This window comes from Platichthys flesus, chromosome 14, assembly GCF_949316205.1.
Source record: "Platichthys flesus chromosome 14, fPlaFle2.1, whole genome shotgun sequence".
NCBI lineage: Eukaryota > Metazoa > Chordata > Actinopteri > Pleuronectiformes > Pleuronectidae > Platichthys > Platichthys flesus.
The window spans coordinates 21,569,101-21,584,100 of NC_084958.1; the positions used below are offsets into that span (position 1 = coordinate 21,569,101).

The 15,000-nt window shown below is 46.2% G+C and overlaps 1 protein-coding gene across 1 annotated transcript in view; it reads right to left on the bottom strand.

Annotated features, from left to right (window-relative positions):
• Positions 1–15,000, bottom strand: part of cadm3 (cell adhesion molecule 3) — a gene marked incomplete at its 5' end in the record, with an annotated part of 45,954 nt that overhangs the window by 4,697 nt on the left and 26,257 nt on the right. Inside the window, 5 exon segments of the mRNA XM_062403930.1 lie at positions 2,113–2,133; positions 2,573–3,040; positions 3,469–3,641; positions 10,070–10,160; positions 10,733–10,903. Of these exon segments, the coding sequence (XP_062259914.1) occupies positions 2,113–2,133; positions 2,573–3,040; positions 3,469–3,641; positions 10,070–10,160; positions 10,733–10,903 (924 nt within the window).

The window sequence follows — 15,000 nt, forward strand, 5'->3', positions numbered from 1 at the left end:
AATAGAGAAAGAGAGAGAAAGAAAGAGAGAGAGAGTGAGGAGAAGCAGAAGAAGAGAAGAAAACAGAGAACAGGGAAGCAGAGAACTCTTGTCAGTACATTATACCCAGGCACAGATGCAAAGCTTCAGAACACAGAGACAAGGATATGAGGAAAAAACCAGGCGAAAGAAAAGAGGCCACCTTGTCGCCCTCCGCCCTCAGCCAATTAAAAATGATCCGTGACTCACATGCAGCACGATGCTCAGGTTCAACCCGCCCACTCCCAGAGACTTGTGGGGACGAACCCTGATGGTGGTGGGTGAAATCCTTACTAGTTTCCACTTTCACTGAAGTATTATTATGCACTTCTGTGGATTAAGAGACTCGTAGTTTGAGGAATCCATTAAGTTGGGATCACTGATCAGGGGGAACAGGCAGCTGCACCTATGCCCCCTGACCACCAGGAGCCCTCGGACCTCCAGGAGCCCCCAGAGCTCAGGAGCACACCTAGACCTCCAGGAGCCCCTAGAGCTCCAGATTCAATCTTTATAATAATCTGTTTAAACTCCAAATATCTTCTAATTAAACGAGCAGAACATTTTAAACCCATGTTAAAAATGTGAAAATGTGCTTCGCAAAAATGTACCTTGAATATCAAAATATTAGTAACTCTAACTAATTACTTATTTACTAAAAGTACCCGTAATTGTTTTTAATAATATCCTTTAGAAATATACTTGTTGCCGTTATCTGTATGATTAATTAATTGATTATTTCAATTCCAAAATATAAAACATTTTCTTTTACTTCTATCTTTTTTGAGATTCAGGATTTCACCCACCCACAGACATTAGATCATTTCCCCGATCTGCCTTGTTTCAGACCCTCTGGCTTCTCGCCCCTCGGAGAATAGAATTTTCTACATCGTTTATTTCGCCTGACTTTTCCTAACGGATCAAACGTTGGGTGTCAATTTAAAATCACAGAGAAACTCAAAAGCAGCACTTTTTATAGAGAAATGGATAAAAAAGGGAAACTGAACAAAGAGGCTGATTTGCACTTGGTGAATGTTGGAGGGGGTGAAACCGATGAAGAGGACGAGGATTCAACCAGTCAGAGGAGGAAGACTTAGCTTATAGACCCAGTCAGAGCACGGGAGTGAGAGATCAGAGGCACAGCAAACAGCCAGAAACAACCAGATATGCAGAGTGAAGACTGAAAGTGAGGAGGAGAGGAAGGGAACACAACCAACCGGGACGCCAACAGGTGGTGAACGGCCAACGGTGGAGGAACAAGTCACATTTCAGCCAGTTAGAGAAGTGAAGGAGCATGACAACAACCAACCAGAGGCCAGCCACATACGGAGAACAGGGAGAAGAGGGGGGGGGGGGGTGGAGGTGTGGAGCGGAGTGCACCAGTCAGAGTGACACATACACACACACACACACACACACAGACACACACACACGCTCTCTGGCTGGCCGGTGTGGAGGTGAGAGGGGCATGCTGACGAGGCGAGACTGAGAATGAGCCCATAAATCCTCCTGTCAGCATCAAAGAGAAGCAGACAAGACCCGAGAGCACCTCGAAGCCTGGCCCCTCCCTCCCCGGTGCTAACACACACACACACACACAAACACACACACAAACACACACACCAACACACACATAGAGAAACATGCAGTGGAAGTGAAACACTGTGTAAATGACTTGTACCACTTAAGGGGTCATGCTAGTGTGTGCATGTCTTTGTGAGATGGATGTGAGTGCGTGGTGCGAATACTGTGAATGTGTCACATGTGAGGGAGTGTGTGTGTGTGTGTGTGTGTGTGTGTGTGTGTGTGTGTGTGTGTTTTGAGCTCATCTGGGCATGTATGGGCAACAACAAAGAATTACGTGGGCAGGAATATTAAATATTCATCCCTCTGCTCTGAAGTTCAAAGGGTCCCCAGACAATTTTTATGTTTTTTCATCCAGAGTAAGAGACAGAGAAAAAACAGACAGAAGTACAGACAGTCAGACCTACAGACGGAGAGACAGACAGACAGACAGACAGACGGACAGACAGGTGGAAGGAAAGTTAGAACGACAGAAAAAGTCAGAACCACAGGTGACTGGTGGAAACGTTATACCTGGGATGTTGTCTGCAGCATCTTCTCAAGTGGATGAGTAGATGGATTGTGGATGTTTTGATGATTGGATTGATGGATGAATGGATGGATGGATGGATGAATGGATTGATGGACGAATGGATGAATGGATGGATAAAGGAGTGTGTGTTGGGGGGGTTGGACGTTTAGGTATCATTTAAAGGAGGAGGGAAACAAGAAAGAAAAACATTTAACAGTTGTGACACATTTTTCCACTTTTTCCTTCATCATGTGTCCCAACAACTTTCTGAGTCAGTCTTTGTGGCTTTGTGTGTGTGTATGTTAAACAAACGCTGCACAGTCACAGTTTGTGTATTGAGGGGCAGAAAGAAGCAGAAGAACCAACGTGAACCGTGTTTGTTTTTCCGCTCCATTACTAAGCTCCTCATAAACTCCCTTGTTTGCAAGTGTGTGTCCAAGTGTGTAACTCAGATGGTTTTACCTGTGAAAGTGTAAACTCCATTCAGCTGGACGGAAACTGGGAGAGTAGGGGAGGATGGGGCGGAGGAGGCGGAGGAGGAGGAGGAGGACGAGGAGGAGGAGGAGGAGGAGGGAGTGGCAGTGGATGGAGCGATGCTTGCAGAGGAGAGAGGAGGGGTTGCCGGGGAGGATGAAGGGGAGAATGGCAGGTCGGGAAAGAGGGCGTTTGAGAGAGCGGTGGTGGAGGAATCGGATATGGTGGTCAACACGTCCGCCTCCGAGGGGGTGGGAGTGGGAGAGGGAGAGGGGGATGGGGTGGAGGCGGAAGTGGATTCAGAGCTGGAGGAAGATAAGACTTCAGTGGGGGAGGCGGTAGGAGGGGAAGACGAATCAATCGGAGGGGAAGACGAATCAATCGGAGGGGAAGACGTAGATATCGGAGAGTCAGTGGGGGGGGAGGTAGTGTCCGGGTTGTCTGGGTCCGAGAGATCTTGGGAGGAGGAGCGAGCAAAGCAAAGCGCCAAAAAAGTGGGCATGGAATCGAACGAGCGGGACACGGGAGCGTTACCAAGGGGAGAGAAGCGCACGGACGAGCGAAAGCGGTTGGATGGTGAGCGGTGGCGGTTGTGGTGGCGCGGGAGGATGAGAAAAAACAAAAAACAAAAGAAGAAAAACAGGAGGAAAGAAACAAAAGTAAATCAGAAGAGAAGAAAAGATGGAAGAAAGTACAAGCATAGCCACAAGAAGAAATAAAAAATAAAAAAACGTGATGAAGAAACGTAAAAAAAGAAGACAAACCCCAGCCCTGTCATATTTCTCTTTAAATCCATCCCTCTCTTCTTCATGTCCTTATTCCCACCACACATTCCTTCCCCCCCTCCCTTGTTTTCCTTCCCTCCTTTCACTCGTTCTCGTTACCTTGCACCAGGAGTGTGTACTCCCCCTGGCTGTTGCCGATGTCGTTGACTGCTTTGCAGAGGTAGACGCCATTATCTGATTTGTTGAGCATCTCGAATTGTAGAAGAGCGCCGTCGGCTTTGGCCAGCGAGGGGAGCTCGCCATCCTTCTTCTCCCAGATGAAGGAGGCCGGCCTGAGAGAGGAGGGAGACAGAGAGCGCTGAGTTGAACTGTACATGCTCTGCACATTTTTGCATAAGAAAAGGCAAAAGAGAGGTGAAGTGATGAGAGGAGGAGGAAGCTGTGACGGGGGAAAGAAAAGAGATGAAGTCATCAAGAGGGAGCGAGTGAAAAGGATGCCTGGAGGAACGAGGGAGCAAAAGATAAAAGCAGGGGAGGAGGGAGGTTTAGATATGGAATGAACAATGTAGAAGGGGGGGGGGGGTGTTGCAGCAGACAGTTAAAGCAAAAAAAGGGGTATGATGAAGAAAATGGTGGAAAGAAGGATTGAGTTGGGAGGAGTGCAGCAGCTTTGGGAAGAAAAGAGCTTAAAAGAGATGAAGGGAGAAGAAGAAGATCAGAATTTCAAATCAGCCAGCGTCCAAAAAATCCATTCTGCATAACAGATTGTGTGTGAGAGCGAGACGTGCGCCTTCATAAAAGAATCAATTATGTAAATGCTCGAGTCCTTAAGCGCTGTACAGTAATTACAATGATGGGGAGTCTGAGTCGAGGACAGACCTGAATGTGTTGGACTGATTCATCTCTCTTTAAAATCTGGAAGTATAAAAACCAGGCAATCTGTGACCTCTCAACCGAAGCCAGTGGAGCGTCTGTCCAGCCGCTGAACCCCCAAACTCTTTGAGACGGATATTTTTTCGGTGATTCCGAAAACCCACAAGAACTCTGAGTTATGGCTGGAGGGCAAAATTCTCAAACTGAGTGAGAGCTAATCGTCTGCTCCCTTGACACCTGCTGCTGAGCAAACACTGTGGACTCTCTGTGAAGCTCCCTGGTTTGAAAAATGCCTCATTTGAAGAACAGAAAAACCAAACTGTGCCTAAAAAGAGCAGCTCTGGGGTGAGACCAAAGGAAAGGGTTAAAAATGAATATGTAAAGAAGCAGTTCTGGGTCATGTTTGTCTTCATCCTCTCGTTCACCTGCGATTAAACGCATCCGGGCGCCATATTCAGGTTCATGTGCAATTAACTGATCAATTGCCTTCACGTTCACAGGCCATAACTTGTGTGGTGTTATTAAACGTAATGCTCAGAAGTCAGTCTGCGTTATACGGCGGGTAGTTCACTAGCAGAGCATGCTGATGATTCCCATCATGCTTTGCCTCGTGGTTTAGTCCTGCACGCTCCGGTGGAAACTTTTCAATTAGCGAGCACGCATCGGTAAACACCGCACAGAAGTCATGATACGCCTCGAGACGTTCTTTATTGCAATTATGGGAACGCTGGTGCAATATCTTCCTCCTTCCTCGCAGCTGAAATCATTAGCATGAGGAAGAATGAGCTTTTGGGTGTTTGCGCTAAATTATTAATATAAAATGTGTTCAATTATGCTAGTATCTAAATCTGAGTCATTCAACACTTAGTAACACATCCAACACGTACTGTCATTGGACCATTATTTTTTGCGGTTGAGGATTGAATCAACAATTGTATTTCTTTCTGGCTTCCCTTCCCAGTCTGTTGCACTCAGTCCAATTGGTTTCTATAGGAAATACATATAAAAAGACATATTCTGCTCATATTCACGCAAGTAATTTAAATGAGTCTTATTACTTGAAGCTCTAATGTTGAGAAAACACATCACTTTCCTCCAGCTGTCTATTGCTGAAGCTCCTCTTTTCAGCCTCTGGTTTGAGCGCCTGTCTCTTAAAGGCCCCTCCCCCCTCCCTTTAACTCTGATTTGATTGGCCAGCTGACCCACTGTGTTGTGATTGGTCAACCTCTCCCAGTGCGATTTACCACAGATTGAACTTTGCAGAACTGTAACATTCACAAACTAGAAGGTCTCCCAGTAGAGCTCAAGCCTCCAACGAGACCCAACAGCCCCCCAGCATGAAATCACATTTTAATTATAGATGCAGATTTTTATATGGATCTGCATAGAATCGCACACACTCATAAATATCAGTCCCCTTGACATTGCAGTTCTTCTTTCATCGAGATCAGATCTAGATTCATTCTCTGGAGGAATTTAACGAAAACGTCAAATGAGCCTGCGTGTCTCAATGTTCATGACAGTAAATAAAAATCCCCTGATCCCAATTTGCAGCAAAAGTGAGTTTATTGCATAATCCTGCAAACTAACAGAGAAGCAAACTAACCCAGATGAAAACATGGCCTCCTTGACGGAGACAGCAGCAAATAGCCAATACTTGCTGAACGCAAAGTTAAAGAAAGTCAAACCGGACTCTTCCCGAAGTTTTAAATGAAATCTAGTTCAACAGTTCTGTGTATGTCCTGCTATCAAACAGACAAACCAATAAAACCATAACCTTTGAAGTGGAGGTAAAAACTTCTCTAGAACACTAGAATGAGAGAAATGCAGATATGACATCCTGTCTCAATTAATCGATATCTGAACATTGACGTCTCCTCAGTTGAAGTTCCAGCACCATGTGTGTTTTTCCAGCCCTGTGTCTCGGCTCCATTATCTCTTCACTCTCAGCAGCGTGGTTTCCAGACGGAGCAGACAGTTACCCACACGAGTGCAATGATGTGGCTCACTGATGTGTTTTTAATAGTTTTCTTTTGGACAACACCGAAGCTCCGCGGCACAGAGGAATAGAGCTAATCAGGCTCTGGCTGCAGGGGCGATCCTGGTTAGCGGCTTTAATTCACTGATGCCTTTTCCAGAGGATTTCTTTGACAGTGAGAGACGTGCAGAGCATATCCAGCTCTACCCCTCAACGGGTCACAGATTATCGTAATCCCGGTGAATGTCACCTGCTGTTTTTCTATCTGTGGCCGTGACCTTGCTCACTTAAAGAAGCTCACACGCAATCAGTCAAAGTTATGCAAGGCCGACTAGATGCTAACTCGTCAGGAGAACAGGCTCAGGGAGTTTAACTTGGTTAAGTGAGTTCAAGGGAGGAAAAGGGATGCGATGGCGAGCGCTCCCCAGACGTCCTGATTGAATAACGGGAGATATAATAGAATGTGGAGCACAAACCACTTTCTCCTCTATGTGAGAGCTCCTTCCATCAGGCGTCAAGGAATCACTGAACGCAACGTGATACCATAAGTTATTGTTCTGAACCAGACAGGATGTGACCATAAAGAGGAGTGGAGGGGAGAGGAGAGGAGAGGAGGGGAGAGGAGAGGAGAGGAGAGGAGAGGAGAGAAGAGAAGAGAAGAGAAGAGAAGAGAAGAGAAGAGAAGAGAAGTGAAGAGAAGAGAAGAGAAGAGAAGAGAAGAGAAAATTGAAGGACAGGAAATACAAGGAAAAGAAAGGAGACGAGAAAAAAGAGGAGACAGGAGAGAAGGAGAGGAGAGGAGAGGAAAGCCAATTAAACAAGGGGAGAGAAGACGACAGGGGACAAGAGGAAAGGAGAGGAGACGAGACGAGAGGAAAAGGAAAGGAGACAAGAGAAGAAGAGAGGAGAGGAGAGGAGACGAGACGAGAGGAAAAGGAAAGGAGACAAGAGAAGAAGAGAGGAGAGGAGAGGAGACGAGACGAGAAGAAAAGGAAAGGAGACAAGAGAAGAGGAGAGGAGAGGAGAGGAGACGAGACGAGAAGAAAAGGAAAGGAGACAAGAGAAGAGGAGAGGAGACGAGACGAGACGAGAAGAAAAGGAAAGGAGACAAGAGAAGAAGAGAGGAGAGGAGAGGAGAAGAAAAGGAAAGGAGGCAAGAGAAGAGAGGAGAGAAGAGAAGAGGAAACGGAGTTTGATGGGGGGGTCAGATGAGGAGGAGGAGAGGGGAGCTGAGTAAGTGGGTGTGTCGGAGGAGAGGTGTTGTCGCGGTGATTGAGTTTTGACTGACAGCTGTGGGGAGGGAGGAGGGGGGGGTAACTTGTATCTGATGTGATTGGACAATAGCTCTTCCACAAGCGGTGGTGCACATAACCGAGCACCCCCCCCCTCCTCTCTCTCTCTCTCCCTCACACTATCGTCCTCCTGCTCGCTCTCCCTCTCTCTGTCTTTGTCATTCGCTGCTTGTCACCAAATCTTTCTGTCTCCCCTCCGCCCACGCCCCCCCCCCCTCTCTCCTATTGGTTTGTTTTCATTCCCTCGCCACCTTTCCCCTCATTGTCTTCGCCTCGCTCTCTAACAGTTTCTCTTTCTCTTACGTAGCCACATATTTGCAGACGCTGCTTCGTGTTCCATGTGAGTTAAGCACATTCTGTAGACTGGGCCGATCCCAGTGGGAGCTGAACCCTGAATCCTCTTGTACCTGCACAGATCTATTTATTACCACGGAGGCAGATCACTCCCCCAAACAGAACGTACAGGCCGTCATTAAACGGACGCCTTCATCCACGACGTCTAATTGTTCCACAAATAAACAGTTTGGAGCATCGGGAGGCGCCCTGGGAATTGAATCCTCCCAGTGTTCATACCTCGCTTCTTCTCCTCTCTATAATTTATCGACTCGTTCCTCGCTGCCTGTAAAAGCGTGTACATTCGATGACAGTCACCTCTCTCTCTCTCTCTCTCTCTCCCCCCTCCCCCCCACCTCCTATCCGTTCCAGCCGCCAATCAAACTAACTGGCTGGTCTTACTCCTTCGCCACTGCTGTGACGAGCTGACAGAGGAGGGGGGGGTGGAGGGGGAGGGGAAAACGAGGAGGAGGGGAAAACGAGGAGGAGGGGAAAACGAGGCGGAGGAACGGGGGGGATGTTTAGAGGGGAAAAGGTGTGAGGAGAGATTGAGGAGAGTTATAGGGAAGGACGTGGTGGAGGAGGAGGAGGAGGAGGAGGAGGAGGAGAATGATGGGCAGGGCGGGGGGGGCGTCGTGACTAGACGGAGCGAAGCGAGCGAGCTGTGAGTGACACAACGAGGTACACAGGGATGGAGGGATGAGGAGGAGGAGGAGGAGGAGGAGGAGGAGGAGGGAGTGGATCAATGGCTGGAGGTTCATCTATAATGCAGAAAGGCCAGGGGAAGGAGTGCTCTTGTGTGGGGGGGGGCTGAAGACGCATGGTTTTCAGTTTGCTGGTGTGCGTGTGCACGGCGTATCGGTGAAACATGCAAGCAGGTGTTTTTCTGTTTAACTGCGTCTAAGTGTGTGCTCGAGTGCGTGTCGTGTTGTAACAAGTGACTACCCGCTCAGGAAGGTGTCAGGAATTGAACACACGTTGAAGTGTGAGTGCTTACAAGTGTGTTTCCCTGTGTGTGAGTGTGTGTCGCTGCTGTTGTCTGCACACAAGCATATCTGTCTGTCTGTGCATTATTTATTAATGCTTTACGATTGCGTTCCTGCCAAGTGTTATGACACACATTCAGAAATAAATGTGTTAATATATGTGTGTATTTCATTTACTCTATAGTGTGACGCCTCTGGAATAATATCATGGAACCTTTTAATGGTAAAAGATTTGATTATGGACTCCCCGGATTCTGGTTGTTAGAGGAAACAAGCCAAGTTCTATGCAAGAGAAGTTTATCTGTTATATCTTTTACACCTACATCTGCAGGTAGACGCAGGTTCTTTCAACTTTTGATCCACTTCCAGTGGAGGAGTTTGATTTTCAGTTATTTCCGACGTCACAGACACAAGGAGACCTGGGGCGCCTCTCACCTGCAGCCGTCTGCCACCTTCATATGTGTCACGTTTCAATCACTGTCTATCGGAGCCGACGCCAATTAAAATGCTGTGTTACACACACTAAGGTTTATTAATAATACTGCCAAGAAATCACAGCTGGATGAGGTGAAGGTGACAGATTACAGGAGAACACGCGAAGGCTTTAACCACACACACTGCATATAAAGATGACATGACAGCTCCTTGTAAGTGTAGAGCTCTAAACGCTGCCTCCTCCATGTAAGTGAATGGGACATAAGAAAATAAAAAGTAAGTTTCCTGTTGTTTTGAGGTTGTTTTTTTATTATCACACTGATGTTTGTCCACGTCTCTGAAGATTTGAATTAGTTCTTTGATGCCATTAGATGGGAGTGAAATGTCATGATTGACAGCTGAGACTGACAGCTCCACATCAGGCCTCACGCTGGAGTAACTTTGTACTTTTACGTCCTCTAACATCCCATAAATTAATCAAAAGACGTTGGACATGCAGAGCAGTGGTGATATCACAAACTGCCTGGAAAGGCTGGGAACGCGATTATTGCCTCTTCTTCTTTTTTTTGTACAACAACTTACGCATATGCTTTTAAGGATGTTGTTAAGAAGTAGTTAACTTTTATTTATTCCCCTTAAAATCTGTATTTTATACTATTAAACAAACTGTTAACCGTGGCTCTTTAAATGAGATGTGACACTGCCTGCTGTCTCTGTGAGTGTCCTCACACCTGTGCCTGCATATGTGTGTGTGTGTGTGCAAGTGTGAAGGCATGCTGCGAGGGTGTGTTAGCGCAGAGACAGTGTGTTTGCATGTTTGTGTTATTCTTTCACATGTGTGTGTGTTTGTGTGTGTGTCTTACTCTGGGTTGCTGTTGCCCAAACACTTGAGATAGAACTTCTCCCCCTCTCTGGGCAAATCGCTCTCAGGCTGGATCACTGTGTTGGGGGCATCTGTGGAAGAGAAAACACACAAACACACGTACACACAAAGCAAAGTTACACAACATTCATGAGTGTAAACCTCAGAGACAAAACCCAGACGGTCTCATTCATCTCCGTCTCCCTCTAGTCCCGTCTGCTTCCTGTAGGCGTCCCCATCCCTCCGCCTCCCACAATGACATAACTGCTTACACAACCGCATCACGTTCCCTCGGCGGCGCAGTACCGCCGGTCCCCCACTGGGTGGCAGCACCAGCACAGGCTCCAGCGAGAGGCTAACAATTTATAGTTTTATTTCAAATGATAACTCTCCTTATTTCCGCTCTGACTCAACTCTGGGCAAGTGCACACACGCAGGGGAAGGTGAAGTTCCTGTGTGGTCATTATCACGGGGAGCTAATGTGAAATTACCGGTGCAGAGATCAAACAGCGGAGGGGAGGGGGTGTGCATGTGCTGCTCAATACAGAGAAGAGCGAGGGAGGCATGAGGACCAGAGCAGTGTGAGGCCCTGCTTTACATCTCCTGTCCTCCCCCCCGCCCCCTATCCTCCCATCCTCCCTTCCCCACAGCCCGGTGGACTCACACAGCACCCGCAGGGCCTGCTCGCTCCTCTTGTCCCCGGGGGCGAGCGACGGATGGTCCACGGCGCAGGTGATGAGGGCGTTGTCGTCGTCGCGGCTCACCTCCAGCGTCAGCTCGCTGCTCACGTTGTACGTGGGGTCGTCGGGGACCGGCTCCACCACGTTGGGGCGTCCTGCAGGGGAAGAGGGACGAGAGGAGCAGGGGACAGTCAGGACATTGGAGGAGGAGGGAGGGAGGGCGACAAAATGAACACACAACACACAGGCTGTGAAGGAGAAACACACCCTGTACAGTAATTAGGCTGAGGTGGTTTCACGGTGTGGACGTGTACAGAGGTGCAGTGACCCCCATTTGTTCCCATTAGATGGAAAATGCCATTTGTGCAGTTACCTCGTGCCCTTCAGCATCTGCTGGTATTCGCCACGTGCACTAACAATCGCATCTCTGCACTTTTTATAGCACTATCGCTCCTTTTCTCCTCGTTTCTCCTGCTGACTCACTCTCTGATGTTTCTCGTTATATTCAATGAAACGTCCCATCACGTCAAACCTGCAGCTCCACGTCTGGTCTGCAGGGTAACAAGGTCTCACAGGAGAAACATGACTCACAGGTTTGTTCTGCTCCTGGTCCCTGGTCAGACATGTGGTCTGAGCTAAAAGGTTATTGATGAGTCCCTTGTCACAAATTCACCAAAACGGTTCCAGATCCTAAAATATGAGGATCTACTGCATTTCTGTTTTATATATGAATGTAAATTATTGTTTATATTTAGATTTTTGAACTGACGGTGAGAAAAAAACAATGAATTTTATAGATTTTTGTTATTAAGCAATTAAACGGAAATAACCAGATATCTCTGTATTTGTCTGTTTAATGTCATGAATCCCATCTCATCCATGTTACCGGATGGGACACGGACCAAATACATTAAATCAAAGTACAATTACTCCTGCAGATTTGGTTTTAAGTAGTTATTTGATGGTACAAAAACATCATGATTGACAGCTTGGACTGCGACTGGTCAAGTGCATGAGTCAGCCGGACCTTGGTGCCATGGCCCCCCCTCCACGATCACTATCCTGGATATTTTGGCATCATTCTTTTACCACTGGACGAGTTTTTTCTAGTAACACGACTTCTCATAGTCCCTCAGTCTGACGTCCTGCAGCTGCCTCCTGGTTCACTGTGAAAACTTCTAAAGAAAATTTCTATCTCAAAGCCTCTTCGTGCGATTCCTTAAAAGTCAATGTTGCATGGCAGCAGCTCCGACTGGCAGCGAGCGTGAGCCGGACAGGGGTCCGAGCTCCCCGCGGTCACATCAGCAAACTGCACACAGCACTCTCATGTTTACTAACCAGGCCGGGCTGTGATGTTCCGTGCTGACGGACACCAAAGGGACGAGCGAGCTCCTCTAACGCTGCTAAGTCCAACTTCCCTCGGACTCTCCCTTGCTGCTGCTTAGGAGATAACTTCCATTTCACAGGAAATAAAACCAGAGAACAGAATTCTTCTCTGGCAAATGAAGGAGATGCAATCTGTTGGAGCCATATTTCTTCTCAAATTAGAGTTATGAAACTGGGGTCTGTTTTTACGGTGTTATAATATTCACAGATTCTAATAAAAAAAAGCGTGTTCCCTGTTTGCTTTTGTTTCCCTTCATATTAATTTTCTTGGCAGCCGCCTCGGTCTGTGCTGGATCCAACCAGGAGGAGCCGGGCAGGTGTAAGTGGGGCTGAGCGTCAGCGGCACAGTCAGACAGAGAGTGAGAGCATGAACACAGTGGAGACTGTCATCCGGAGATTGCACTCTATTGTAAGGAATATCAAACTGGGCGGTCGGAGCGTGAAAGTGGTCAGTGAATCTTGGAGGGTGGAGCAGAACCTTATCACTTTCTCCTGCATGGAGTCACACACACACACACACACACACACACACAAACACACACACACATAAACACACACACACACACACTCACTCTCGCACACACACATACACACACACACAGGGGTTCACGCAGGATCACACATGTACACACACAAGAACGAGCGCATGTAGGTCAAGCTCATGAATAGCATATACATAGAGGAGACAGAGATAGCAATGGGGAAGCTGGTTAGAAAACACACACACACACACAAACACACACATACACACACACATCTTTTCCTCTTTCTCACTTTTACAATCACTCAAACACACAGATATTATAGATGTCTCCTCCTCCGCCCCCCCCCCCCCCCCCCAGAGAACTCTTCAAATACCACTGAATCTAATGACATCTCTCTTTTTATTACCATAACCAGTCCTCTGACCCGCAGAGAAAATTAGTTTACTTTCCAGGAGCATTTCAAAAAATCCTCTGCCACTCAGAGGAATCATTTCATCACTTTCTCTCTCTCTCTCTCTCTCTCTCCCTCTCTCTCTCTCTCTCTCTCTCTCTCGCTCTCTCTAGGGACTAGGGACTGAAGAAACCCTGTTTGTTTACTTAGCGACCCTTGTGTACAGAATTCTTATTCAAAATCATACAATTGAGTTTTAATAAGTTCCCCAGGCCCAAGGGGTCATGGGAGCCGACTGCACACATTCATTCCTGGGGGAAAAAAATAAGATTCAGTCAGTTTTAAGTGTTTTCTCTCCCCAGACGTTAGTGAAGCACATTTATTCATAATTCACAAATCCTCAGTTCATTATTGGATCATCAGGGTGGAGGTGTGTGTCAGCGGCTGCAAGCGGAGCAACAAGCAATTTGGCCATGAGGGCAGTAACAGGTCGTGTTATGATACCACATATAAATTAATGGAGACTACATCTGTAAAGGACAGATCATTTAAATTCATTTAAAATGTACTTTTTGAATACAGGAGGATATTGCTCCCCCCATGTGTATTACAGTGGATCAGCCACAGTAACCAGGAAGTTGTGACTGGTAACGGTGGGGGAATCGTAATTTAAAAAGTAATTTCTCAGTGCTATGAGCAACAAAAAAAAAACAAATTCTATTTCTGGGGAGGAAATCTCAACACCTGGACAAATAAAATGAAATCCATGTGCATAGCTGGGTGTTATTTAATTGAGCTGATGGGCAGGTATAATTAAAACCTGCTGTAAACTATCTACCCAACAGAAAATGGCACATTTAGAGACGAGCTAATGAACATAGTGGATCATTTAGTGGAGAAGTGTTCATCAGGCGGACAGATACATGAGTGGAGGAACGCTGATACTGCTCCATAGAACCGTGCAGGCCAATTATCCCCATGTAACACGTCCCCCACATCATCTTTAAGAGGGAAGAACACGCCTGACGGTCACATGTTGTTCCTGCTTCTTCTGTTTCAGCAGATTGGACATGGACCAAATTAATTCAATCAAACCACAGGAGAAATAAATCTTCTGAGTTTAGGTTCTTGGTTTTTTATTACAAAGATGTTTGTAGAAGTGTTCATGTTCTGATGAGTTTGGTTTTAATAAGTTCATTTGATGCTCATAAAAACATGGTGATTGACAGCTTTGATACCAGGGCCCAATGCAACGATCATTATTTTATTTACAGTTTACGTTGTAGAGGTGAAAATAAAGTCTCCTGTCTCTTGATTGATTAATTTATCTACAAAGCACGATTCACTTTCGGTCCTCAACTCATAATGTCGGTCAATTTAATATTAGTTTATTATATCAGTGCCTTATTACATGTTGATGTGACACTTTACTAATATGATTCATAACTATCAGATAATCTGCAAAGTTCACAAAGTCCACAAATTATAAAATCGTTACAATAACATCATATCATCAGTTATGGTTTTAATGACTGGTAAATCATTAAATATATATATATATTAATATTCAATAATATTTTTCCAGAATTAGTAAACGAGGAGTGCAGCGTTCTCCTTATTTAAATATTGAAGCTTGACGACACTCCAGCACTTACTGAAAATTTAATGGCGTGCCCACATTTTTCTATAAACCTTCAATGAGTAGAATGAGGAGGTGGGCGACTTCCACAACTTCCCCCCCGGTGGTGATGAGATGCAGATGAGGTGCTGGTGCTGCTGACGCTTCAGCCCTCAGGCGTAAAATACACCATAAAATAATCATATTGGGAGATTCACAAAAAAAACGGATGGGGTAATTATTGCGTGCAGCAGGATGGGATCCATAAGAGCATGTGGTCGGATCAGAGGTGAAGGAATTTCATAATTTCAAGTCAATTAATTGATTAGTCTCCTAATAACCGTGGAATAACCAAAAAATAAAGCAGTTTAG